The following is a 25,744-nucleotide window of genomic DNA, read 5'->3' as shown; positions in this document are numbered from 1 at the left end:
TCTCTCTCCAGACGTCAAAACTGTGATGTATTAACACTTGAAGTGTGTGATCCCTTTAATACCACTGTGAACTTCGACCGCAACATGTGTGAAGTGTCACTGGATACACACACACACACACACCTTCACTCACCGTCCTGTATCTGAGGCCACAGTTGTAATCTTTATGTCAGGATTCTCCCGTCAACTCACACCTTTAATTAATCAAATTCCATAAACCTGTGTCAGACAAACAAGCCGGAGCAAGAAGCAGGAGAAGCAGAGATAACGCCACAACCTTCCTCCTCCTCCTCCTCCTCCTCCTCCTCCTCTGTCACTCTGATTCCAGATCAGAATCAGCCTCCATCTCCTCATTATCTCCTCCTGGAATTCCAGGAACGGTTACCTGATCCCACATCTGCTCAGACAGACTCACTTCTTTTTCTTCTGGTGATAGAAAACAAATTTAGTGTCTGTTCTGTAATCACACTCCGATAGAAGGAACCTGGATTACTGCAATTAACACGTAAAAGCTGGTGATTTTCCAGCTGCTTCAGGGACAAAGTGTTTTACTCCCCACGCCTCATGATGATCCTGAATGTGTGTGTGTGCATGTAATGTAATGTGTCGCCCACAGCGAGACAGATGTGTCGGATTACATCGCCCTAATTGTCTTGGCAAAATGTAAGAGAAAGATATGAGGAGAATTTGTGCTGCTGAACGTTTTCAGGACCTGAGTTTTTTGGACTGAAGTGAAGTGGTTTTCTGAGTCGCAGTTTTTCTTTTCACCCCAACCTGTCTAGGCAGATGGCCACTGGTTCTGTCAGAGATTTCTTCCTCTTCTTCTTCTTCTGTTAAAAGGAGTTTTTCCTCTCCACTGATGCCACTAGTGCTTACACATTGTGTGAACTGTTGGGTTTCTCTGCTCTCTATAATGTTGTCTATGTACATGTGAGACTTGAGATAACGTATGTTGTGATTCAGCTCGGTGAAATGTTGAATTGATATCAGTGCTTCGATTTGGATTTGTTTGGGGAAATGAAGCCTGTAAAAGTGTCGGCGCTTCTTCTTTTTTAAAGCCTCCGCTATGGAGATTCTGTTTTCGTCGGCGTGTCATTTATCTGTAACTTGTCTCCTGTCTACAGTTTTTGACGGATCGATCTTAATTTGTCTCGTTTTGAGGCGGTGGAAGAGGTTACTCGTAATTCACCTCTTTGCAGCAAGTGTCACTTTTGCAGTCTAATATAAAAGTAACTAAAAGTCCAAATTAAAGTCCAAATCATTTGAAATTCGATCGCCTTTTTCACTTTAGGTCATGTTGAATTTCTACAGGGTTTTCGGGGAATCAATATCGGAACTTTTAACGGCTAACGTTACCTTACAAAATCTAAGAAGTTAGTGGACTAGCTTAAATATTAGTGGAAGTTGTTTAACTTTATAAGACACACCTGCATACCAACTGCTTGTTAAACGTGCCGTGTGTAAAATGTAAGCTAACAGTCTGGGGCAACTTGGACTTTCCGTAAGGTAACGTTAGCGAGTAAAGTTCCGCGTTAGCCTTTGCTAAATTCTATAATTTGAAATTCAAACGTCTTTATCACTTTAATGTATGTTGAGTTTCTTCAGGGTTAACAACTAAAAGACAATGTAAACCATTCCGGAATCAATATCGGCTAACGTTACATTACAAGGTCGAAGAAGTTAATGGACTAGCTTCAAATTCTTGACACGTTCTTGTTCCACAAAACAAGCGAGAGAGTGTCAGACAAAATGAGGCCGTTCATTTTCCAAAACTTCACCTGAAGAAAAAAAAACCCTGAAGATGAGACACATGAGATAAATTATCCTCCGCTGTCATCGTAAAGTAATCACTTCTCCTTCTCCCGCCCGCGGCCAGACGATGGTCGGAGACGAGGAGTCAGTGAGCGACACTTTGACGCAGGCAGACGCACAAATGAATCTCAGCTCATTGTCCAAGGAATCCTCTTTTTGTGAGACTCGTTGATTCCACATGAATACGTCGATTTCTCAGGGTTTAACTAAACACTGGATTCGCCCTCTGGCTCGTCAGACGTGGGCTTTTAAACGATGCTGTGGAGACGTTTGTGCTCGTCTTTTTTATACAGAACGAGGTGTGAAAGGAGTTTGTGGTTTCTTTACCGTCACAGAAAAAGAATGTTTGTAATAAATGAACGATCAAAAGAAACAAACAAAGTTTATTCAACTTAACGTAGATAAGCCATCTCATTACTCAAAAATATAATAAATAATACATTTCATAAAAACATTTTCATTAACATAAAAATTTCAAATTCAATTTGTAAAATTATTTTATCTACAATTTCCACCAAATGAAAATGACCTTTAAATTTACTAAACTAGTGTATCAGCTTTCTATGTCTTTATAGTGACACCTGTCATTTTCTAACAAAAGATGAAATACTTAAATTTTCAACTTTCTTTAGCGACTTACTTAAATTCATAAAACCTTAACTTTTCTCAAACGTACAAAGTTACAATGAATCTACTTTATATTTGTTTACAGTAGTAACACAACTTAGCATTGATGTGTCCTTGGGCAAGACCCTTAACCCCACGTATTTATATACATATATATATATATATATATATATATATATATATATGTGTATATATACAGACCATTTACATGGGTATATACTGGAATAACCTTTCATATGTACTGTATAAGTGAGAAAGAAATAATTAACACATGACAAAAGGGAAGAAAAACTCATCAATCTTTCCCCCTAATTATTTTTTTTAACCACATAAGGAAATCAAATATTTAATTATTTTTAAATTGAAACACAATCAAAATGTGTGTGTGTGTGTGTGTGTGTGTTCTTGTCCACGCGTCTTTGTGAGGACCAAAAAAACAAAACTCAGGACATTTTGTGACAGTAAGGACAATTTAAGCTAGTCCTCACGTTCACTCACACCTTATAAGGACTGATTAAGACCTGGTTTTAGGGGTAGGTTTAGGCTTGTGTGTGTGTGGTTGGGGGTTGCACTTTGATTTGATTGCGTTGTTCTTCTGTCAGATGTTGGTGTGGCTTCAGGGTGGGGGGAGAAGAATGTGTGTGTGCGTGTGTGTGTGTGTGTGTGTGCCTGTGTGTGTTTGCATGTGTGTGTGTGTGTGCGTGTGTGTCCTGTTGAAGCTCGTTGGTGTTTTCTCTTTGCTCGTCACCTCCCTCTCTGCTCATCTGCAGGGTCAGGTAGCAGGCGTTACACACACACACTCTCTCTCTGTCTCTCTCTCTGTCTCTCTCTCTCTCTCTCTCCCACACATACACACAAACACACACAAACACACACACACACACACACACACACACCCACAGCCTGAAGACAGCGCACACACACACTCATGCTTCACTCTGTCTCCAGAGCCCGCACGGGTGAAGACAGCATGGACGTCTGTGAGCAGTGAGGATGGAGAAGAGAGTGTGTGTGATCGAGACTGACTTCCACCAGTACAGACCCACCATCGTCCTGCACAGCAGACCTCTGGCTCACGTAAGAGACCTCCACCTCCTCCTTCTCCGCTTTCTCCTCCTTCTTCTCCCTCTTCTTCTTCCCCATCTTCTCTGAAGCGCCTTCACTCTCTCCTCTCCTTCTCCCTCTCTGGTGGTTTCGGTCTGTCACTGTTCTCCAGCCTCTTCCTGAAGGCTCCTCCTCTAATGGGCTTCTCTAACAGAGGAGCTCCTCGTTCAACAGGGGGCGCCAGAGTGCACAGGATCATTTTTTGGTTACTGTGTGTGCATTTGTGATGTATGGCATCTGAGTTTCCGCAAGGCTTTTGTACGTTTTACATTATTTTCCTTCCAGGTTTTTGTTTCTCTATAATTGTGAGGACATCAACCAAATAGGATGCATGACATAAAGACACAAAATTGTGGCTTTAACCACTTAATTTGGCTATTGGACCCCAGTAGGGCGTCCCTCAGTGAGGGTGTATGGTGGTTCCCAAAGAAATCCTCAAAAATCTCCACTGAATTGAAATGTGTAGCAACATTTGCGTATCAAAAACAGTCACTACGGTTGTTAACGCATGTAAATTAAAGAGCAATCAATAAAAGTTTCTTTATTATCCACATATCCATAAACCAAAAGCACAGGGTTGCTGGTTGAGCTCTGCTCATGCACTTTAAGGTTCTTGGTCAGTTCCTCTGCATGTGAATCTACATTTGCAAGCATTTGCCACCACAAATAACTCCTAAAATCTGAATCTGGAATATTCCTAACCTTTGTCAGGCGTAGTATACTTAAAACTAAGGATCACGTATCTACCAATACCAATATTATTATGATACATTGTCATTTTTAGACCTTTTATGAACGTATGAAGCTGTTAACGATACATTTATGCTGAGTCTGTCAGATATCCGATCCAGTGATTTTGACCGATACCGATTCCCATCCCTACTCGAAATTCAATATTGATGATGTTAAAATATTCAGTAAACTAACACAAAGTAGGGTTGACAAGCCAGCGATACCGCTTTGGCCAGAAAACTAGAATTTTGTTGTGGCATGAACCCAAAATCAGAGGTTCCATGGAGCTAATACAGGCTTTTGTAAGTTGATGTATCTTCAAAATAATCTTTGAGATATTATTTGAAGGTTAAAAACCTACATTTTGTTGCTTTAAGTCCCCTCACGTGTCTAATGATTCAGAGGCCACTGCTGTACAGTAAATGCTATACGACCATGTCGTGCTAACCGCCCTTCCTCCTCTGCAGACCATGACGATGGCGGCTCATTCAGCACATGAATGTGTGGCTTTTCTTCTTCGATGATGCTTCATGTGGGTCATCATGATACTTATTGTATCTGCGCGTTCTCCTCCAGCGATGCGCTGATAATATGATGATTAGATCAATAACTGCACTTAATTATGTCTACGGGGCGACTGGCACTGCTGTCAATCACGACGGCGGAGGAATACAACAACACGCCGTTGTGTTATTAATGTCTCGCTAACTCCTCCGTGTAATTACCTGACAACAATCGCACCATTGATATGATTCATAAGCTGGTATGATTGCAGCTGACGTGCGGCCAGTGGACCAGTGGAGTGTAAGTGAAATGTGAAGTGGTTGACTGATCAAAGGTTGCCTCTGCCTCCCTCCCTGAACCTGGATCTGGGGTTCAGCCAGAGGCCAGGCTTCAGCCTGAGGACCGGTCACCTGGGAGCAGTTTGTGCTTCTGCGGCACAAACACAGCTCCTCACTGACACTGGAGAGTAAAGGAACAGATGGAGAGATGCAGTATGATTAACAAAACCAGGTCTGAATGAGTTTCCGACACTCATACTTTGGAGATATAGGTTCCTGGATCAAATCTAGGTTTTGCTGCAAGTTTTCTGTGTAGAGTTTGCATTATCCTTCAGTGTTTGTCGGTTTTCATCATAAACTCCAGCTCCCAAAGCCATGCAGATGTGGGTTTAGGTTAACTGAGGACTCTAAATTGACTGTAGGTGTAAACATGAGTTAATGTCTTCATGTGATAGAATGTTGACCTACTAGAAATTCAGGTTAGCTCTGTACATGCATGCAACCAGTGATACAAGGAGAGTGTAATGATTGATGGACTGTCTAGATGAGTCTAGGTGAATCCGCTTCAGTTTTTTTTTTTATTGTATTGGCATTTTATCCACAAAGAAATTATGTTTTGGGAGTCCCAGTTTCATGGTACGTCTGTAGAATGTGCTGGTATGCATCATCAGTGATGTTCCTGGGGTCCTCAGGAGGTTTGGGTCTTTCAACATCAGACCACTTCACCCAGGTGACCCATCAAGGGTTGATTGAGTCCCATAATTGCATCCCAGTAACACCAATCCACAGACACTCCCTCTTTATCCAAATCTAGTGATGGAACATACTGTATGGCTCCCTTCTTGGCAGCTCCAGTTACTCCAAGAACTGCCAGGGCTTTGCAGAAACCACCAGACTGTTTTTCAAAAACCTTTTCCAAACATTTCGTTCCATTTCCATGTGGATCAGACCTCACTCCAGATCAAGGCAAGTGCAAACTGCCGTAAAACACCAAAAAATAAGAAGAACAAGAAAAAAGGAAGGTGATCTGTATTAGTAGACCCCACCAATCACCCAATGTCAGCTGAGATGGATGGATGGATGTCACCTAAAAGTTTGTGACCTGCTCTTTTGGTAGTGGTAATCTAGAGGTCCCATGTTGTTTTGTTGAATCCAGAAGAAACCGTATTTGGAAAAGCGGGGGGTAGGAACTTGACTGAAAGCTTGATCCACCTACATCGGCAACCATGCACCAACTGGACATCACTAACCATGTCAATGTCCACATAAATGCTTTACTTCCTTATCCATTTGACTCCCAATGGAACCAAGAAGACCTGAATCTAACAACTGGGACCATAAGCTGTCAATCAAGACAAAAATAGAAGGATTATCTTCTCATAACCTTGTAAACAAACCAGTAGCATTGTCTTCTGATGGCTATTCATTAGAATACAGGTTTAATAATGACTAAAAGTAGTTTCTCCAATGATTAGAAAGGAAATGATTGAAATTTCACAAAACAAAGAATGGAATTTGGTGTTTTATGTCAAAGAGACGGCACTTCTGAAGCGGAGCATCATAAGATATTTACTGTACACGGTGAGTTCAGCTGTGTTTCAGTTCAGTGAGTGCAACCGGTCAAGCACCGAGCGATTCTGTGAACAAATCTTTTTAATGATTCCCGTGAATCACGTCACTGGACTCCAAAACAAAAAACAGCTGTTTCTAAGTTGTTTTGCTACTCTCTGAAAACGCTGAGTTAAATATTTCACTTTTCTGTAGCTTATCTTGAGTTGTTTTCAGTTGCGTATTAAACCACTGGCAAAGTGTTAATAGGAGCTGAAATCTGGAACATCTGTGCAAATAAAAGAACAAAATCATGAGATTAATAACCCAGTTGCCTCCTCTTAGACATGGAATGTCAGGAATCAGAGACACTAACTTTAAGAAATGACTGTAGAAAGTTATGCATAAAAATGTAACTGTAAATTAGTTGTTTTCACCCCTCGGGTTTGATCAGAGGAAAATCTCTGAGCTTCAAGTCAAAACATGAAAACTTGGTTTGACTGTAACTCGTATTCATCACGTCAAAAAAAGAGCGGTTGGATGGAGACAAAGAGCACATTTCATATTTGCTATTTGCGACAATGGCTCTGGCTTAAGAGGCTGAGCCCTGTGATCATGCTAAAGGTGAACCATTGATGTGTCACATTCGTCTTCCTCCGCTGTTGCCGGAGTCCGTGTGCAGAGCGACGTTGAGTGCGGCGGTAAATCCTGCACTGACAGGTAAATATGTCGTGTGTTTGAACTGAGTGGAGGCAAAGGAAGTTCAGGTGTGTCAGCAGTCAGAGGCTAATGACGGCTAAACACACTTGTCCTAAATCTTACTTTGGATTACATGGCAATTACTCACGAACACTTAAGGGCGGTGATGCAACATTTTAGCCGTATTAGTTTCCCGCTGACAAACGACAAAGATAAACTCTCTGTCTGGTTTGAGAGAGCTAAGCTAATGACAGCTCTTTTCTAAACAACAACTGCTTTATTTCCCCCTCTTTATTCTTTAAATCTCAATTTTATTAACTGTATATACGCCCACTTGCTGCTAGTTTAGCTGCTTGATGTTTCGTTTAATGGCTATATGTTAATTTAGCCGCTAAATGCTATGTTCACCATCACATCATTCAAACACGGCTATTTTTACCGTTAAATCACTTCTGCTGTTTTAGTTTCACAGTTAATCAATCGTATACATTGTACTTTTTAATATTTTGCCATAAAAAATGTGTTATTTGTGTATGCAAAATACCATGTTTTGATTGGTGTTGCTAACAATGGCTATAGCCCAAGATACATTTGCAAGTTCTCAATTGGAACGTGGTAAAGTAACGTTAGTTCCGATGTAACTGGAACACTTTGTTCACAGTGATGTGCTAATTTAGCTGCTAAATACTATGTTCACTCGCTATTTGTTAATGTCGCTGCTAATTTCTACATTATGTTCACCAAATATTTGCTAATTTAGCTTTTAAATGCTACATTATGTCCACCTGCACCAGCTAGTTGGTTATCTAGCTGCTAAATGTTACATTATATTCACCAGTTAGTTTATTATTTAGCTGCTAAATGCTACATTATGTTAACTAGCTATAGCTGGTTATTTAGCTGCGAAATTCTACATTATGTCCACCAGCTAGTTCCTAATTTAGCTTTTAAATGCTAAAGTTTCTGAGATTTCCTGTGACATGTTTGTTGATCTTTTAAAACTGGTGGAGTCCATACAAGTTTTGGAGTCATTTGATATATTGTAATTATGTTCTGAATTGTTGAACTTTTTGGCTAGCATGGCAACTACTGACAGATGCTTAAGAGCGACGCCACTTTTCCCGTCTTAGTTTCCTGCTGTCAAACAAAGGGTTGAGAGATAAACTCAATGTCAGGCTTGATAGACCTGAGCTAATGACAGCTCCTTTCCAACCAGCCTTCAAATCTGCTTTCCCTTTTTCTTCTTTTTCTTCAGATCTCAGTGTCGGAAAATTAGCTCACGTCTGTTTTTCCACTGATGGAAACTACAACATTTTTGTTTGTGCGTCGGAAGTAAAGCCAGATTGTCTTGTAGGATCTTGTTAGGTGGTTGGAGTGAAAAGAGAAAAAGCTCTTTTTGGATTTTGGAATGGAGTGTGAAGTCATGCAGTCAAACCACTGGGCTCTGCAGGAAGCATTAGTCGCTTTGAGCATTGCATGTAGGTCAAGGTGGTTTAATGGAGTAAAATGCAGTAAATATGTGGGTATTTAAGGCCTGAAAAGCCTTTTAATGTTAAGAATTCAACACAGACTTTAAAGACCTCATGTGTTTTGCATGTACTGTCCATGTACAGACTAGTACATATAAAGCACTTCTTAATAACTGCATTCTCCTGATGTTTAAAGGGGTTATACTGTGAAAAAACATTTCTTCACAACTTCTGCAGAGTTTCTCCTGCCAGTTCCTGAGTCTAATCTCTGGAAAATGTCTATGTGAGCTAATGTGTCTTTATTCGGCTGTTGATTCGCTTAGTAGAAATATTATTGCTCTACAGATTAAAATTAGCTTGTGGCTAAATTTGGTGCAGCCACAAACCTGCTGCTCACTGTCCCTGTCAACTAAGCTAATGACTAATGACTACTACTATGATAAATGACAGTAGATACCCAGATGATCCTCTGCTGCGTTCAGAATCTCTGTACTGAATTCTCCGGACACAGAGTTCACATAGTAGTAGTTGCTAGTTTAGCTGCTAAAATGTATGTTTTGTTCAGCAGTTATATGATAACTTAGCTGCTTATTTGCTAAGTTTGCTGTTATTTATATCAGGTAGTTGCTAATTTAGCTTAAACCAAATAATGTTCACTGCCCTGCTAGTTGCTAATTTATCTATTATGTTCACCAACTATTTGCTAATTTAGCTTCTAAATGCTACATTATGTCCACCTGCCAGCTGCTAATGTATATGTCAATTGATGCATGATGTCCACTAGCTAGCTGGCCTTTTTGCCACTTAATGCAATGGTATGTTCCCCATATATTTGCTAATTTAACTCCTAAATGCTACTCTAAGTTATATTATCTCTCTGTTATGTTCTATGACCTGCTAGTCGCTAATTTAGATGCTAAATGCTATGTTATTAGTTTCTTGCCCATTCTTCTGTTAAATGCTGTTATGATCACAGCTAGTTGCTAATTCATTGCTACATTACTGTCACCTGCCTCCCTAGTTGCTACTTTAAGCATCAAATGCTGTGTGTTGTCCATCAACTATTGACTGATTTAGCTCCTAAATGCTAATTATGTTCTCTTCATTATGACCAGCTAGTTGCTAATGGTGCCTTTAGATGTAGTTCACTGTGTTTTTGTTGATGTTTTTAAAGAAAGTGTTTGGGTCCATAGAGGTTTTGAGGTCTGTCAGTGATATGGTTCTGAATTGTTGAATTTTTCCCAGGAAAAAAGTTTTAGAAGCACAAAGTGAGTTAAGATTTCTTAGGGAGGAAAAAAAGGAACAATAATAAGAGAAGAAGAGTCTTCTGGTTTCCATATTTGCCTTTGCCAATGTTCTGTTCATCACTTTACAAGGAAAACGGGCGTATTGACATAATGTTTTTCATTTTTATTCACGAAAATACCAGTTTTTGTTTATCATATCTTGCAGCTCTTCAGTTTGCTGACAGAAGCTAAAGAGAACTGCAGATTCTAGCGATAAAAGCTTTCACACTTTATCTGAATATGATTTGAATCCGATTCTATTCACGGCCAGTCCTCATATGTGTCTCCAGTGTCCACAGTCTCTCTTGTCCAGCTCATTTTTCAGCCATGGCACAGCGTGTGTGGAACATCACTGCTGTTTACATCGGTCTTGCGGCGTTACAGGCGTGTGTTTACACTGCGAGTCTGGTTCCATGTGAATCTGGTCTCTGCAGCGCTGGAGGTTCTGCTGATAGGGAGGACAGCTCTCAGTCCAGAGCAGTGACATTTTTTACTTTGTTTGTCTGCAGCCTCTGAAGTGACTGAGCTTCTTCTCTTGGCCTTTGACCTCTGTACCATGTAGTGATCCTAACCAGAGTGAGAGAACTGTGTTTGTCTTATTTTGTTGGAGTGGAGGAGGTCGATGTTTAAAAACTCATTTACAGCTTCATAACTTTTCAGTCATTCAACATTTGTCTCTTCATCAACAAGTTAAAGCTGGAGTAGGCAACATATTATTGTGATTAATGATCTTTAATCCCATAATAACATTTCAGGATAATGTAGGATTCATGTAAATCAAGTAATCTGAGGGAGAACAAGACTTCTGGTGCTCCTCCTTATCTTGAAAAATGAGTACATAACAAGGGTTCTCAACCCCAAGGCCAGGATCCAGCAACAGGCCTTGATATGAGCTAAACTAGGCCGTGAAAACCAGCAGAAAACAAGTTGTGTTTGGTTTAATTTTTCATGGAAATGTCAAAGTATTTATTACATATTACAAGGAAATATTAATATTAATAAAAAATAATAATAAAATGTAATAGTATCAAACCAAAACAAGGCTCAGCAATGACAAGACGTTAAAACTACTCACCATTCTATAAAACAACTGATGGTGTTTGTGCATTATCCCTCTTTAATACCTTCCTCTCGCTTTCTCTCCATAAGAAGTCAGAGTTCACATAGTTTGACATTTTTCCCATAAAACGTCAAACTATTCATTACATTAAACAAGGAAATGTATATTCATTCCAAATGATTACATTTTTTGCATTTTGTACAGTTGTTAAGGTTGAAATTATGGTTTTACTTCTAATAATAATAATTGCCATCCCGCTGAGACATGTAATGCTGTCCTCCATAGTTCAAAAGTTCTTTAGAATTGTTTTTTTTTGTGTTTTTTTGTGTGTTTGAAAAGAAAAGCGTGAGTTTTGCATGCCTGTGAGATTTGTGCCACCAGGCATTTACATTGACTTTGTATGTAATCTCATTAAGTGAATAATTGGCGATGCTTTCACATCATAACGTGGTATTATTGGATTATTCTTCTCAGCTCTGACAACGATTTTCTGATCTTAATTAACAGCAGAGAGGAAAAACCATAGGTCAAAAGTTGACCAATCAATTTCACGTGTGATCGAATCCTGAGAAGATTTTTCATTTTTGACTCGTGGAATTGGAAAAATTTGATACATTTTTGACTTAGTTTTTACCAGTTTTTGCTGTTTAGAAGTATTTAATCCTTCCAAAAGCACCGGTGGATAAAATGGACACCAGTGGCGCTCCATTACACCATTTCAATTGTCTGCTACTTTTAGTGAAAAAGGTTGGGAATCACTTTTATAGAAATATTTAAGATACGGCTCTGGATGTTTGAAAAAAGGCTGGAAGTGACAAAGTTGTTCTTATGTACAAAATTCACGTATCTGTTCTTTTACTTTGTTATTAATATTTCTAGCAAATTGTACTTTTACTCCAATATATTTCCTCTAACTCTCTTTGTTACTCGTTACTAACAAATAAAATCAGAAGAAGAAGAGCTGTTTTAGATGACACTTTTCACCCATTCACACGTTGCAACATGGGGTTCAGTGTCTCATGTAGACTAGCAGAGCCAGGAATTGAACCCACAACCTTCCAGGTTGAAAGACAACCCTACCACTGAGCCACCATGGCTCAATCCTGACTTTTTTAATACTTTTATTTCTAAACCTTATCAGAAAATTACATGTTGATCCTTAAGGACAGTAAATGTCATAAACTTTAAGACTTTTTACTTCAGTAATATTATATAAAAAATTAATTTTCTGGTAACAAACTTGTACTTTGACTCTAAAAGTATCACTTTTAAGATACTATTATGTCTTAAAAGAGCTCCTGGTTAGAAAGGCAGGAGCTCAGAGAAGAAAGTTTGATGTCGTTCCAGAGAAAAGAGAAGAAGCAGCAGGAGTTCAGAGAGAGAGAGAGAGAGAGAAAGAGAAAGAGAGAAAGAGAAAAAGAAAGAGAAAGAAAGAGGTATCTGAAGAAACTGTGTGTGTGTGTGTGGTTTCAGGTCAAGTCTCTGTCGCTGCAGCAGCAGAACTTTCACACACAGGATCCAGAGATGAGGGAGCGAGAGGAGCTGAGGAGAGCCATCGAGCAGAGCGAGCGACTCCTCACCAAGGTGCAGGAGCTGGAGCAGCAGAACTCTGAGCTGCACGAGGCGAGGAATGAAGCCGCCGTCAGACACCGAGCTGTGAGTCTCACCCTCTTATTTCTCAAAAAAAAACTTTCCTCTTTTGTTTCACTCACTCGATATTTGAGGATTTGTTGTGCTTGAGTCTGAGTTTCTGCTCGATAAGGGATTTTGTTTTTGAACGTGGTCATTACAGCCGCCGTGGCTGGATGGAATTAAGTGGATAATGATAGAGCAGACACAGTCGCTGCTGCTGTGTTGGAGCTTGTTTTAATGCTGCGCCGGCTTTTTTACTCGTGTGTTGACCACTTTCCAGCTGATGGGTTTTATAGAGATGCTGCTGCTGCTGATGCTGCTGATGCTGCTGATGATGCTGATGCTGCTGATGTGAGGACGCACCACACTCTCTCTGCTTCCTGGCCTCAGGCACACATTGTGATGGATGGTTGTGAGGATGACTGGATGAGGGGATGAGGTGTCACCAAGCCCTGAAACCCTAACATTCCTGTTCATCAGGGACGTAAAAGCAGAGAAGGATGAGCTGATTTCTACGCGTTAAAAATCACCAGCTCTGAGTATTAAAGTAACTTTTAATTTAACCAGAATATTTTGCAAGAGTTTCTGGGCCTAAGACGGGCAGCAAAGTCAACTCCGTCTCTGACGTCTTCTGACGTCTCTTCTGACGTCTCTTCCGACGTCTTCAGTGGAACTCATCGTAACTGCAGCTCAGTTTTCTCGTGTCAGTTTTCTTCCTCTATGATCACCTCGGTTCCTTCATTCAAGCGTTTTTCGTCACTGACACGAGTCGTGGTGAAGACTGAAAGTCTGTTTCTCCTGCAGCTTAAATTCTCCCAGATCACTTTTTATAGTCTTCATTTCAGCAGAGTGTGGTCTGCAGCTTCTCTCTTTTCCTCTTTTATTACCGTTTTATGGAAAACAATAACTCCTTTATCGGAATCACCAGGTGTGCTCTGGCTCCCGCTGCGTGTTTTCTTTACTGCTCTGATTCGCCCGACCGTAAATAATGAAGGTGAAGTGTGGAGGAGACACATCGAGCGGTGTAATTCATCGCTCGCAGCAGTCTCGTTTGACTGCAGTGGGAAATGTGAGTCCTTGTCAGAGCTGGTTAGTGCTGCTGCTGCTGCTGCTGCAGGAAACCTTCCAGTTTTCCAGGAGAATCCTGTCCAGTTCCTCATTATTCCCGTTATCATAAGAGGCGGAGGAGACGACTCGTCCGTCAGCGACGGTTTTATGAATCCTTGCTCCTCAGTGCAGCTTCGTCCTGAAAGGTCACCGCTTATTTTAAAAAACCTCAAACCTCTGCACAGCTGATCACACACAGAGCAGCAGCACACAGTGATGCACGTGAACATCAGATTATACATTTTTGTGACATTTACAGAAATAACCAGACTATAATCCAACTTTAATCCTGAGTCATCAAAGTGTGGGTTTCAGAGAAAATACAAAACACACTTTTTACAGAGTGTACTGTCCCTTTAATGCTGAAATAGACTTTAATCTCATAAATCAATAATCAACAGATCATTTTTAATCTTTTTTAAACTTTTTTTTACTTTAAACTTTACATCTTAAACTTGCCATCATAATGTTCCAAAAATCCACAATGTCTGTATACTAATCTAACCCAATCTAATCTAATATAATCTAATCTACTCTACTCTAATGTCATCAAATATAGTCTAATCATTATGATGTTCCAAAAATCCACAATCTGTCTTTATTCTAATACTAATCTATTGTAATCTAATCTAGTCTAATGTAAAATAGTATCAAAAATTGTGTATTAAACTTGTCATTATGATAATAGCAATCAAAATATCCATAATCTCTCTTTATACAAATCTAATCTAAGTAGTTTTTTGTTTTAAACTCTCATTATGATGTTCCAAAAATCCACAATGTTTGTATACTAATCTAATCTAATCTAATCTATCTAGTCTAGTCTAATCTGACTACCCTTTCTTTCAAATTTGTCATTATGATGCTAAAAAGCAATAAAAAAAACAATAATCTGTCTTTATATCTGCTCATTTAAGACTTAGTTATTCTCGTGGTTACAATGATTTTTATAAATATTTATTTGTAAAAAATAGTCGGAAACAAATTTCATCTTTTCCAGATTCTTATTGTGAACAGTGTTGCAATAATTCAGGAAACATTTGATACCGAAACTAAAAATTGCTTCAAACTAAGAGAAGTCGTCAATCACGTCTGTCTCCAGCGTCTCCACGCAGACGTTCACCTGAGGCTCACCTCACCAATTAGTTCATGTTTCCAGTTTTGTCCGTCCCCCCTCGTCTTTGAACATTAAGACAGTCCTTCGTTCCCCTCGTCCTCCTCTCGTCTCCTCGTCTCTCCACAGTCTTTTGTCTCACAGTTTTTTTTGCCTTTGGCCTCAGAAACTTCAGAGTCGCTCCACACTGACAGTTTTTCCACATGCAGCGCTGAAGCATCTGCACAAACGCTCCACATTTATTTCCCATTAACAGTAATTAAGGGGTAAATAGTGGACTTTTCTCTGCTTAAATCCATTTGTACCAAAGATGTTTTGGAACATTTCTCCCACTCACTTCTTGCAGATTCTCATTTAGTTTTATTAACCGTTTTATTGGTGTTTTTGTGCTGCACTTGTGAGTAAGTGTAGCTTATAATAAAGAGCATGTGGTCATCATTTTTCAGGGTATTTTTCATCTGGTTACCTCCAGCAAGACTAGCTCGATTTTAGTCCGACTAATGTGTTTACATGACGTTAAGGAAACCAAAATACTGTCTTAGTCCGACTAAGACTAGCTCGATTTTAGTCGGACTAACGTGTTAACATGACAAAATCTTGCATAAAATGTGGTTGGGAGTCCAAACACAATCCAAGGAAATTTTCCAGAGATCCGCAAGAAAAGATGAGTTGATTCGGTCGCGATTCACAAAGTCCTGATTCAGTCTGATTTCCAGTTTTACTTGCTTATGAAAGAGTAGATGGCAAAGTAACAAATATGCGGACTCAGCTGTTAGCTTAGCTGTTAGCTTCCCCTGTGATAACATAAGATTATGGGCAAGTCTTGTCGTGAGATTTGTGCAAAGGATACACGAAATGGCAAAATATTTAATGGTTGCTAAAATATTTAAGGGTGTTTTGAATCAATATCAAATATTTTAATTGAAAAATCCTTTATACTTTAATGACTTGAGTTGAAAAAGCTTTGTGGATAATTCACAGCTTCACTGAGCCTCGACCCTGGTTGAAGTGGCTTCTTTTTTTCCCCCTTTTCTTTCTCTCTTTTTTTAACAAGACTCCAAGATTGATATCTTCAGTTGAAAGCATCTGGCAGCTGAACCCACAACCTCCTCTTCCCTCTGGTGTTATCACTCATCTTCCCTTTAGCATGTTAAAAGGCAGCTGGTAATTAAATACCAGGTTTTCTACCTCGGTGGAGGCAGCGACAGAACATTCTCAGAATATGGGTTTCATTTGGAATGAAGTCGCCGAAACGACGGCGCAGATCGTCTGTGTAACCAGAGGCTCTTCCTGTGATCCTTTCATCTACTGTAACCCATGTCCTCCAGTTACCTTATGACTCTGTAATCACTAAGAATCAGGAAGAGTCAGGAAACTGGTTTTGCTTTTGGAGCATTTGTATGATTTTAAAAAAAGAAAAGCTACGTACAGTATTTGAATGATCTGATTCTGTGGCGGTTGTTGGTGTTGGACATGAGTGGAGTCTGCAGCTGAGCTCAGTGTCCTGACTTCCAGTGGGAGTGGGAGAAAGAGATCTCTCTGTGCCGCCTCCCTGCACCAGAACCCAGACCACATTGTCAAAATAAGACAATCTGAATTCTCGGAAATCCTCAGCTTTTCACGTTTGTTGTTGGTGCCTGGACGTCGTCCACAGCTCAGTGGCGTTGGCAGAGTGCTTATCCATCAGCTGTTTTTCTGGGTTTTTATTTGATTTGATAAGGTCTTGGTGTTCCAGACAGAAACAGAATCCTCGTCGCTGCATAACGACGGCTCTGGAATTTGTGGTGCGCTGAGTTGTTAGTACACAAACACAGGTGTCGGGGTTTTTGTTTTTTTGATTGCCCGCTCTTGTCGTATTTGCCACAAATATGCACATTTTTCAAGACATAAACATACTCGAAGGTGTCGTATAGCACAGAGAGACACTCTTTACGACCCCCCGTGGACCCATTAATGGTGAAAAATGAGTTTTTTTGCACATCTAATAGCTGTAGGTTTCCCTCTCATTCCTCTACTTTATAGCATTATTTGTTGCCAATGTTTTCCACTTATTTCTTCTGTGAGTTTTGTACATAACTCACATCTTGGCAGTCGAGCTACAGCGTTGAAGTTGACTTTGCAGTTTCTGCAGAGCTCAGTCGTAAAAGTCAGTCAAAAATTCCACATTCACGACTATTTCATGACTATTTCCAACATCAAGAGGAATTTTACAGCTGAAGCTTCAAAAGCTGGCAATTAAATCTGAGGTGAGCACGATATTGTTGTCATTACAGATTAATAACGTCATGCAAACTACTCAACACAATGTAAATGAAGTGACCCGAGAGATCACTAGACTCTTCTTCCAGCCTTGCTCATCAAGTAGGAGGTTCTCAATAAGTCATTTTCCTCCTATAACTCAATAATGAACTATTTTTCTATGAATTCAACCTTCTACGGCTTTTGATAACTCGTTCTGATGCATTTACAGTCTGTTTTGCTGACTTGTAGCGGCAGCGTTTTTGGCACGTGGCACACGTTATCATTATCATTAGCCCATCTCTATTTACAACATCAACAGTTTAGCTTTGCGAAAATCAAGGTCTGGAATTGTGCAGTTGAAGCATAAAAAGGTGGCAATTAAATCTGAGGTGAGCAGGATATTGTTATGTCGTTATTGAGCAATAACTCGGCACAGTGTACATGAAGTGATCTGAGAGATAACTAGACTTCTGCTCCTCCTCAATAGGGAACCCTCGATCCTAGAACTCAATAATCAACAACGTTTCCATTGATTCAACCTTCTACGGCTTTGGACAACTTATATTTACGCCTCTGTTTTTGTGAATGTTTGGCACCTGGCACTTTGGTTATCATTATAATCTCTGCCACTCTAACCCCTCTGATGTAAACTCCAGATATGAAAGTGCTTAATCTAGTGTGTGTGTGTGTGTGTGTGTGTGTGTGTCTTGGCCGCTTCATTCAAGAAAAACATCCACACTTGGACGTGAGCGAGGCACAATATGCCCCGTTGTTCTCGCTAAGATGAATGCCGTGGCATTGTGGGGGGGCAGGTGGGCGTGTGCGCGTAAGACATTTATGTCAATTATAATGTGGACTGTGACGAGAGCAGGCATTTTTCCACTCTGGAACTGTGCCCTTGTTTTCCTCGTCTCTCGGTGTTCGTGGCGTTTGATGCTTCGTCTCTTTTTGAGGATTTTCCTCCCTGAACTGACATCCAACACTGAGCGGCCGCCATCCCAGTGGGACACCTGGATCCACCTGAAACTCTAAGGAGGCACCTGTTCCTGGGGGAGGAGATTATCAGAGCAGGGAAAGTCGTGGTGGTAAAACAAGAGTTTTGTCTGAAAGTGGACTGAGCAGCAGCTACCTGCACATACTGGGAACCGGCTGTGAACCATGTACTAAGGAATGTTTGGATTTCAGCGGCGTATCCCAGCCAGTGCAACCTAAACAAGACAAGATGAACAGAGGAGACGAAGGAAGGCTCTCACAAAGACCAGGCTGAAAGATTAGGTGCAGTGTTGAAGAAAGAAAGAAAGAAAGAAAGAAAGGGAAATATGTTGTGTGAGAGAAACTCTGGGATCTGATCCTGCTGCGAAAATCCACCTGGAACAACCAGAACCAGCTGTGAACCAAGAGAAGGACGAGAGGGGGGAAAAAAAGGAGAAGTGATTAGGCCTCTACAGTAAGAACAACCGGGCAAGTCGCTACATCCCCAAACAGGTGAAGTCTGCACAGGGAGGCGGTTTATAGACTTCACAGAAGCAGCATTATCATCATCATCATCATCATCAACAACAACATGATGTCTGTGAGGCAGCGCCAGCGTCGCAGCTCGCTGTCTGACGACTCTGAGGAGACCAATGGGAACCATGCAGACCCTGGACCAGAGCCAGAACCTGAGGAACTGGACTGGGATGGCTACAGCACCACACTGGAGCACCGGCTAGCGGCTGTGGGTAACGGATGCTGGTTTATGAAATATTTAATGATATTCCTGCCAAAAGATATTTTGACAGGACAGTAAGTGTGAGGGGGTAGAGGGGGGCGGAGACAAGCAGCAAAGGATCATGGGTTGCTGCTCATGTTCTAGGCCCTGAAGCTACCATGTGTTACCATCCAAATGATCTGCCATTTTAAAGCATTTACAGTAATGATGTCCATTGTGTGGGTTATCCAGGAGAGTGACCATGTCTTACATACTAATGTAGCCGGTCAGAGATGAAATGGTTACTATGGCGACCCAATGGCAACCACCAAATACCCTTGAGTAGTTCTAGAGTAGTCCTAGAAAAGTGTTTATGTTGATTCTTCTCGCAACTTGCCACTGTTTGTGGCATTTGCGACTTTTCAGGAGTTATATGCTGTGATTGGACGTTCTGGACAATGAAGATTTAATTCTAGAACTAGTAACAACCTCCTACGATGCAATCAATGACTTCATCTGTGATGGTTATTTAGCTGTTAGTAAAGTTTTTCAGCTGATTTTCAAGGTTTTCTTTCTGTTTTGTAAAAAGTTGTTTTGTTGTGATTCTCATGGTATTGGTCAATGACGATGGACGTCTAGGAACAGTTTCCATACGTTTTCATCAGGTTTTGTTTTACTCCAAAAAAGCTGATACATTTCTGACTTTTCTTTCTCTTAGTTCTACGAAAAAGTTTGTCCCGTACGCCAAAGATTGCGTACTACAACTAGCAACAACCTCCGACGCTACAAGACATGTTTCAGCTGCTTTTTAAGGTTTTTCCTGAAAAGTTGCGTTTGTTTTCCGAGGCATTTTGTGTTCTGGAACATAGTGTTTTGTAAAATGTAATTTTGTTTTGATTCTCCGCAAGTATAAGTATACAGTAATTATACAGTACTGTATACTTACAGTTGAAGTGATTCATGTCTATGTTCATGTGTTTTAAGGTGCATCACTTCCTGTGTTACAATCACAGTCAGCATACCTGCACCAACAGCTGTGTGCACTTCCTCCATGTTTGACGATCTCGTGTTACGGTCACACCTGTTTGTTAAAGGTGATAAAAACAGCTGAGAGTGAAAATGATGTGAAAAAAAGAAAAACCCCAAATAAGTGCAGGCAACCGAAAAAAACTCAAACTCAAAGTACTTTTATGGAAATAAATGCAGATGGAAATGTGGTCGCCTGTTCCTGTCACAAAAGCCAGATATTTGGGTTTGCTATTAGCTCGTTCCAAATGCTTTGCCCATGATGACTGGTCCATGAGAGAGTAACAGTAACCAGAGCCGGCGCTCGCACTCAGCGCTTTCACTCCTGTTATGGATGGCTGTCGACTAAGTGATGTGGTGTTTTGGTAGAACTCGCTTATCTGGTCAGCAACGCTGCGTCACCGCTGCGGCTCTGCTCCAGTATATTAGCACAAGTGCAAACTAACAAAGCTCGGGGGTGGATAAGTTTCATCTTGTGCCATAACCTGTGGTAAGAGCCTCTTGAATGAATTGCTTTTATTTGCTTCAGCATGTTTCACTACCACTAATACCCTGATGTTCACCTTTTATTCTCTTAATACCTTGATTTTTTTTTCTTACCTCATTTGACCTCACTCCTTTTCTTTCCCTTTTTTTTTGCAAAAAAAAGCTATGGTCCGTGTGCAGATACGTCTGAATCGTGCAAAAGTTATATAATATGATAATTGTTGAGGTTATATTGAGAGCAAGAAGGTGTACCAGAGTTCTGAAATGCAGCAGTGATTCTGTCTCAGTGGTAAACTTAACACAACATCGCATGAATACATGAATTATCTGTAACTGTAAGTCTGTGCTGGTTGGTCTCCAGGAGCAGGAGTGCGTCCAGGCGTCCGAGCAGCGCTGTGTCCAGCTGGAGAAGGCTCGGCGTGAACTGGAGCGGCAGCTGTCGGGCTTGTCCGAGTGTCTGGACGAAGAGAAGGCCTGTTCGGCACAGCTGGTCCTCCAGAGGGACCGGCTGGAGGTGGAGTGCAGCAGCCTGAGACGAGACCTGGACGAGCTGGACAGTGCTCTGACTGTGGCTGAGCAGTGTAAACAGGTGGGCTGTTACGTAATCTCCACCACACTGAGCTGACAGTATATCATCAAGGATAAACACTGTTTTCTGACTAAAGTATTTCCATATTGTACTAATGGATTTTAGTTTAGTTTTAGTTTTAGTTTTTTGAGGTTTAATTTACTCTCAACTCCAGCAGCGATCGCTACATAAGACTGGAACAAACTATAGTTATGATACAACTAGATATTAAATGTGTATGTAAATGTTCACTCATTTTAGACAGATTTGGGTGATCATGAAGCAGAGAGTACAGAAAAGAACGATCATCTGCATAGAAAAGAATCATCTGCATATAATGCAAATAACGATCGTCTGCATAGAGAAGTATAATAATCGTACTTTTCTGCGTTTTTTTAGTCATTTTCTAGCAGCTGCTCTCACTGAGAACGTGAACGTGGTTTGTCACGCTCTGTCACTCACAGCGACGATGGAGAACAGAAATAGAGAGAACCTTTAATTTGATGACAAAAAGGATTAGAATGACATAGATGTAGTTTGTAGATGAGTCATGGTACGAGTTTTGTGTGCATTGCTATGACTTTAACGATATACAGCGCTACCACCGTTCCTACCCTGAATTAGTATTAGATTGATGTTCGCATCACTTCCAAATATGTTTGTTTTTATTATGCGTAGCTGCCGAGCGACAGAGAGCAGATGACGGACAGATGACTTGTTGCTGGTGTTTGAGAGCAGATTTATTATCAAGTGGGAAAAAAAACGTCCCCAAAACACATCAAAATGTTTTTTAATCACGACAAACTGTCTCGTGTCTGTGTGCAGACACCAAGGAGCGGAGGCTGCTTTGACATCTCCGTTACAGCCCCCTTCACCAAACCCCTTTATCTTCTTTACTGAGGGGTATTAAAGGATTAAGATGCTATCTCACCTCAGGAATGCCGTAAGAATGCACTGTACTGTCTGCGCTGCATTGTCAGGTCGGAAAAAACGGGCCCGACGTGCCGCTGCTCGAGCCTCCGCAACTCCATACATATCAATTAGATCTGGGTCACTGCACTAAGGATCCCGATCCTCGGGTTTTATGAAGCTTTTTTCCGCCACTAATTGTTTCCCCCACGTGGGGAAGGTCACTGTAACATTACAGAGAGGTGTGAGACGACTCTGGCGACTGTAGATGCAACAAGACCGGGCCTGTGTGGAAGCAAGAGTTGACACAAGCCTTTGAAAAAGAAATGACGTGACCCTCATGTCTTGTGTCTGTGGTATGCTGTCAAAACAGTCGTTAACACCTGGATGCAATGCCATTGATCTAAAGGCGCAAAATTTTTTCGGTGCATGGAATTTGCTCATAAGTCTGCTTTTGGAAATTTATTGTCGCAACATTTGTGGTTGTTTTTGAAGAGTAGGCGTACAAAGCCACCAGTCAGCTGACATGCATTTGCTGCCCGATGCTCTAAACTATCACACATGTCCTGGCGGGGTCCTCGGGTCGGCGGCGGCGGCGGCGTTTTGCAATACGGAGGCAAAATGAATGGCATTTGTTTCTGTCATGAAAGGAGACTCTTGTTTTACAGTGTGGCTGAAAAGACCATGCTGCACTATCCATCATGGCCGATGATGAAAACATTTGTAACCAGACAAAGATGAAGGGTTTCAGCGGCACTAGATTAGCAAGTTATCTGACATCTGCTGGTGGATGCAACACATCCCTCGCATTCACTAATGGCTCTGCTGATTGAAAGTCTTTATCTGCGTCCTTTTTCTGTCCAGTTGTCAGACGGCGAGTCGAGGAGTCTGTCGGAGCAGCTTTATCACAAGGACAAGGAGGTGCAGAAGCTCCAGAAGGAGAAGGAACATCTGGTGGAGCTCAGTCAGGTGAGATCACAGTGATAGAGCTGTTACGGGCCATTACGTTCATTTAATACTGCGCTTCCATGAAGCCAGGAGACTCCAGAAAAACAACACGAGTCATAAACGGAGCAGTACGTGGTAACATAGATCACGTCTTCCTCTGACATCACAAGGGTTATTTAAAGGTTTGTCTCTTTTCAAGAATTTACAGAAAATGAGGGGAAATAAAAATGAAAATGTGTTCGTTTTGCTGGCGTTTGGTTCCAAATTGTAACCTTCACCACATGAAAATGACGCATATTCTACCTTTTTTCGCTCCATCTTCTCTGCAGACATTGTACACATGTGCGGCGCAGGCCTCAGAGAGTGTGGAAATAATTCAGTTGTCATCATAGAACTTTAAGTATGTGTAATTTTAAAGTTCAGGACTTAATATATCTACGGTTAAAGAAAAATGAAGAGAACGGCCATGACAGGCTGCTGAAAAACCACTTCAAAACCACTCAAAACTAACTCTGAGTTTGTTTTGAGTGGCTGGTCGGAAGGAAGGACGATCGTCAGATGGGCAGTCGGTCATTTGGGCGTCTGGTGTTTTGGCCTTTTAGATAGATGTCTGGTTGGTTAGTTAGTTAGTTAGTTAGTTAGTTGATTGGTTCTTTGCTTGCTCGGATGGGTGGCTGTTATCTGGCTGGGTTGTTTGGTTCTTGGATGGATGATATTTTTTGGTTGGTTGTTTGGTTAGTTGGTGGATATCTACTGTACCTGGATGGATGGATAGTATTTTGGTTGGTTGGTTGGGTGGGTGGATAGATGTGTGGCTGACTGGCTGGACTGGTTGGTTATTTGGTTGACTGGTTGTTTGCTTGGTTGGTTGGATGGATGATTGGCTGCTACCTGGGTCTGTTGGTTGGTTGGTTGGATAGATGGACGGATGCATGATGGATTTGTCAAACTACTGGTTCCAAATTGAAGAGTACACAATGTTTTTTACTGTAATGTGTGCAAAAATCAGTTATTATAAAGTTTTTTTTGCGTTAGATTCAGTGTAAACTCTGTAAGTCTCAGTTAAGTCGATATTTGTCACAGCGTACAGAGATACCTCACTTACGGTCTGACTGAGAGGAAAACAGAACCATACGTCCTGAAGATCTGCCAAAAAGCCCAGGACTGGAGATAAACGTGCTGCCTATCACCTACAGCAGCAGCATTCTTTCAAAAGTGGGGCAGACGCTTTGAAATGGATAGAAATCATAACATTTAACGGCCACATCGTGTTCTATGGCAGCAATTCCTCCCAGATGCTTTGACCAACAGTAGCCTCCTTCATTGTGTAATGTGTGGGAGCAATTTAGCCTCAGACCTCATTATCCTCCTGCTATTTGTTGAACATGTCGTACATTATTAATTCGGCTCGAGGAAACATAATACGGATCATCTTGGCACCGCCGGAGCTCTCACAGCTGTTTTAGCAGAATCACAGAGTTTGACGTTCGTTCCGAGGCTTTTGTTGCCAGTCGATGAAAAGCCGGAGAGAAAACGTCTGATCCATCAAATCAAACTGGAGATGACTTCTGACATTCTCTCTGCAACCAAACATCTCCCCATCTTTCCGAGCAGCAATGTGGCAAACAGATGGGTGTGAATCAGCCCGCTGGATGATCAGTGAATTAGGGGCACATGTGCAGCCCAGACTCAGACATCTTGTTTCACCCCAACAGCAGGCCATCGAGGACCTACAGAGCGAGGAGGAGAAAGTGAACCTTCTGACCAAAGAGAAAACCAAACTTCAGATGCAAGCTGAAAATGTAAGTACAGAATATTCCATATAGCATTAATATTTTTGCATTATTCTCTATTCAATACCACACTCTCTTAGATTTTTGCCCCCGTTTTAGCTTGGAAATGTTTTAAAATGAAGCTTTTTGTGGCAAAACATTGGTTTCTTCGACTCCAGTTTTGAAGCCTTGAGTTTAGAACTTTGTCCAGCTCCATGATGGGTTTTTTTAAACCAGAAGAAACTATATTTGGTGGAGTTGGGGCGAGCTTCTCTGAGATTTCATCTACTGAAATATGACCTACAACTGCAACCAGGCATCTAATGAACAGATTAACTGTCAATCACATGGTGTCCATTCTCATAAAAACGTCCTTTATTTTCTACCATTTCAAAAATGGAAGTCTTTTTGACCTGAAGCAACCGAGTCCATACATTTGTCAGGAAACTGTTTCTAAACATTAATATTAAAGTGAGAAGTAGGCTAATTCAGTGGTGTCACCCCCTGGTGGCCATTCAAGACAATACAGGTTTGAGATTCAGGTATGTACCGACCAAATCACACTTCAAATATATCCTTTGTCATGCTTCCTTGTTCCACCATTGCTGATCCTTTTTTGTCCAGAGTGTTTAATCTGTGATGTGCATTTCTTTAAGGATATATACATATATATATGTATATATGTGTGTGTGTGTATATATATATATATATATATATATACATACACATATATACATATACATATATATGTATAGATAGTATATAGTATATATTTATATATATGTAGTATTACTGATGCATTATTTTAGGCAAATCTTCATATCAACTTTAAAATACAAAGAAACATCAGTAAGAACAAAGGAAATGCTTCAAAAAACCATACAGTTTTCTTTTTTTACTGCAAACTTTACTGCAAAACACTGTGGTAATATTAAAGTTATGGACTGAATATTTGACAGTGATATGCGGAATGGAAACTCAAGGTTGTTTCCCTTAATTGCAACCCTGTTAGCCAATAGGCTTTGGCAAATCCAGGGGGGAACATTGAACACATGTAATTTTACACATAAAAATGGTCAAATATACGGTCAATGAAAAACATATCGATTACCGGCAGAAATTATTTTAACTA

The 25,744-nt window shown here is 40.7% G+C and overlaps 1 protein-coding gene across 2 annotated transcripts in view; it reads left to right on the top strand.

Annotated features, from left to right (window-relative positions):
- The first annotated feature begins 3,311 nt into the window (after window positions 1-3,311).
- The window catches only part of LOC131448324 (putative uncharacterized protein MYH16), a 44,613-nt gene continuing 22,180 nt past the window's right edge, over window positions 3,312-25,744 (top strand). Inside the window, exons 1-5 of one of the 2 annotated variants that reach the window (XM_058620677.1) lie at window positions 3,312-3,516; window positions 12,593-12,775; window positions 20,777-21,004; window positions 22,757-22,861; window positions 24,556-24,642. In XM_058620677.1, the coding sequence (XP_058476660.1) occupies window positions 3,433-3,516; window positions 12,593-12,775; window positions 20,777-21,004; window positions 22,757-22,861; window positions 24,556-24,642 (687 nt within the window). In that variant the 5' untranslated portion in view covers window positions 3,312-3,432. Of the gene's footprint in view, window positions 3,517-12,592; window positions 12,776-18,135; window positions 18,931-20,776; window positions 21,005-22,756; window positions 22,862-24,555; window positions 24,643-25,744 lie in introns of those variants that run through there. The other variant, XM_058620678.1, reaches the window with a different exon arrangement.

Source organism: Solea solea, chromosome 21 (genome assembly GCF_958295425.1).
Source record: "Solea solea chromosome 21, fSolSol10.1, whole genome shotgun sequence".
NCBI classification, from domain to species: Eukaryota; Metazoa; Chordata; class Actinopteri; order Pleuronectiformes; family Soleidae; genus Solea; species Solea solea.
The sequence above is the reverse complement of the archived record's forward strand: the minus strand, read 5'-3'. Positions and strand labels throughout refer to the sequence as shown.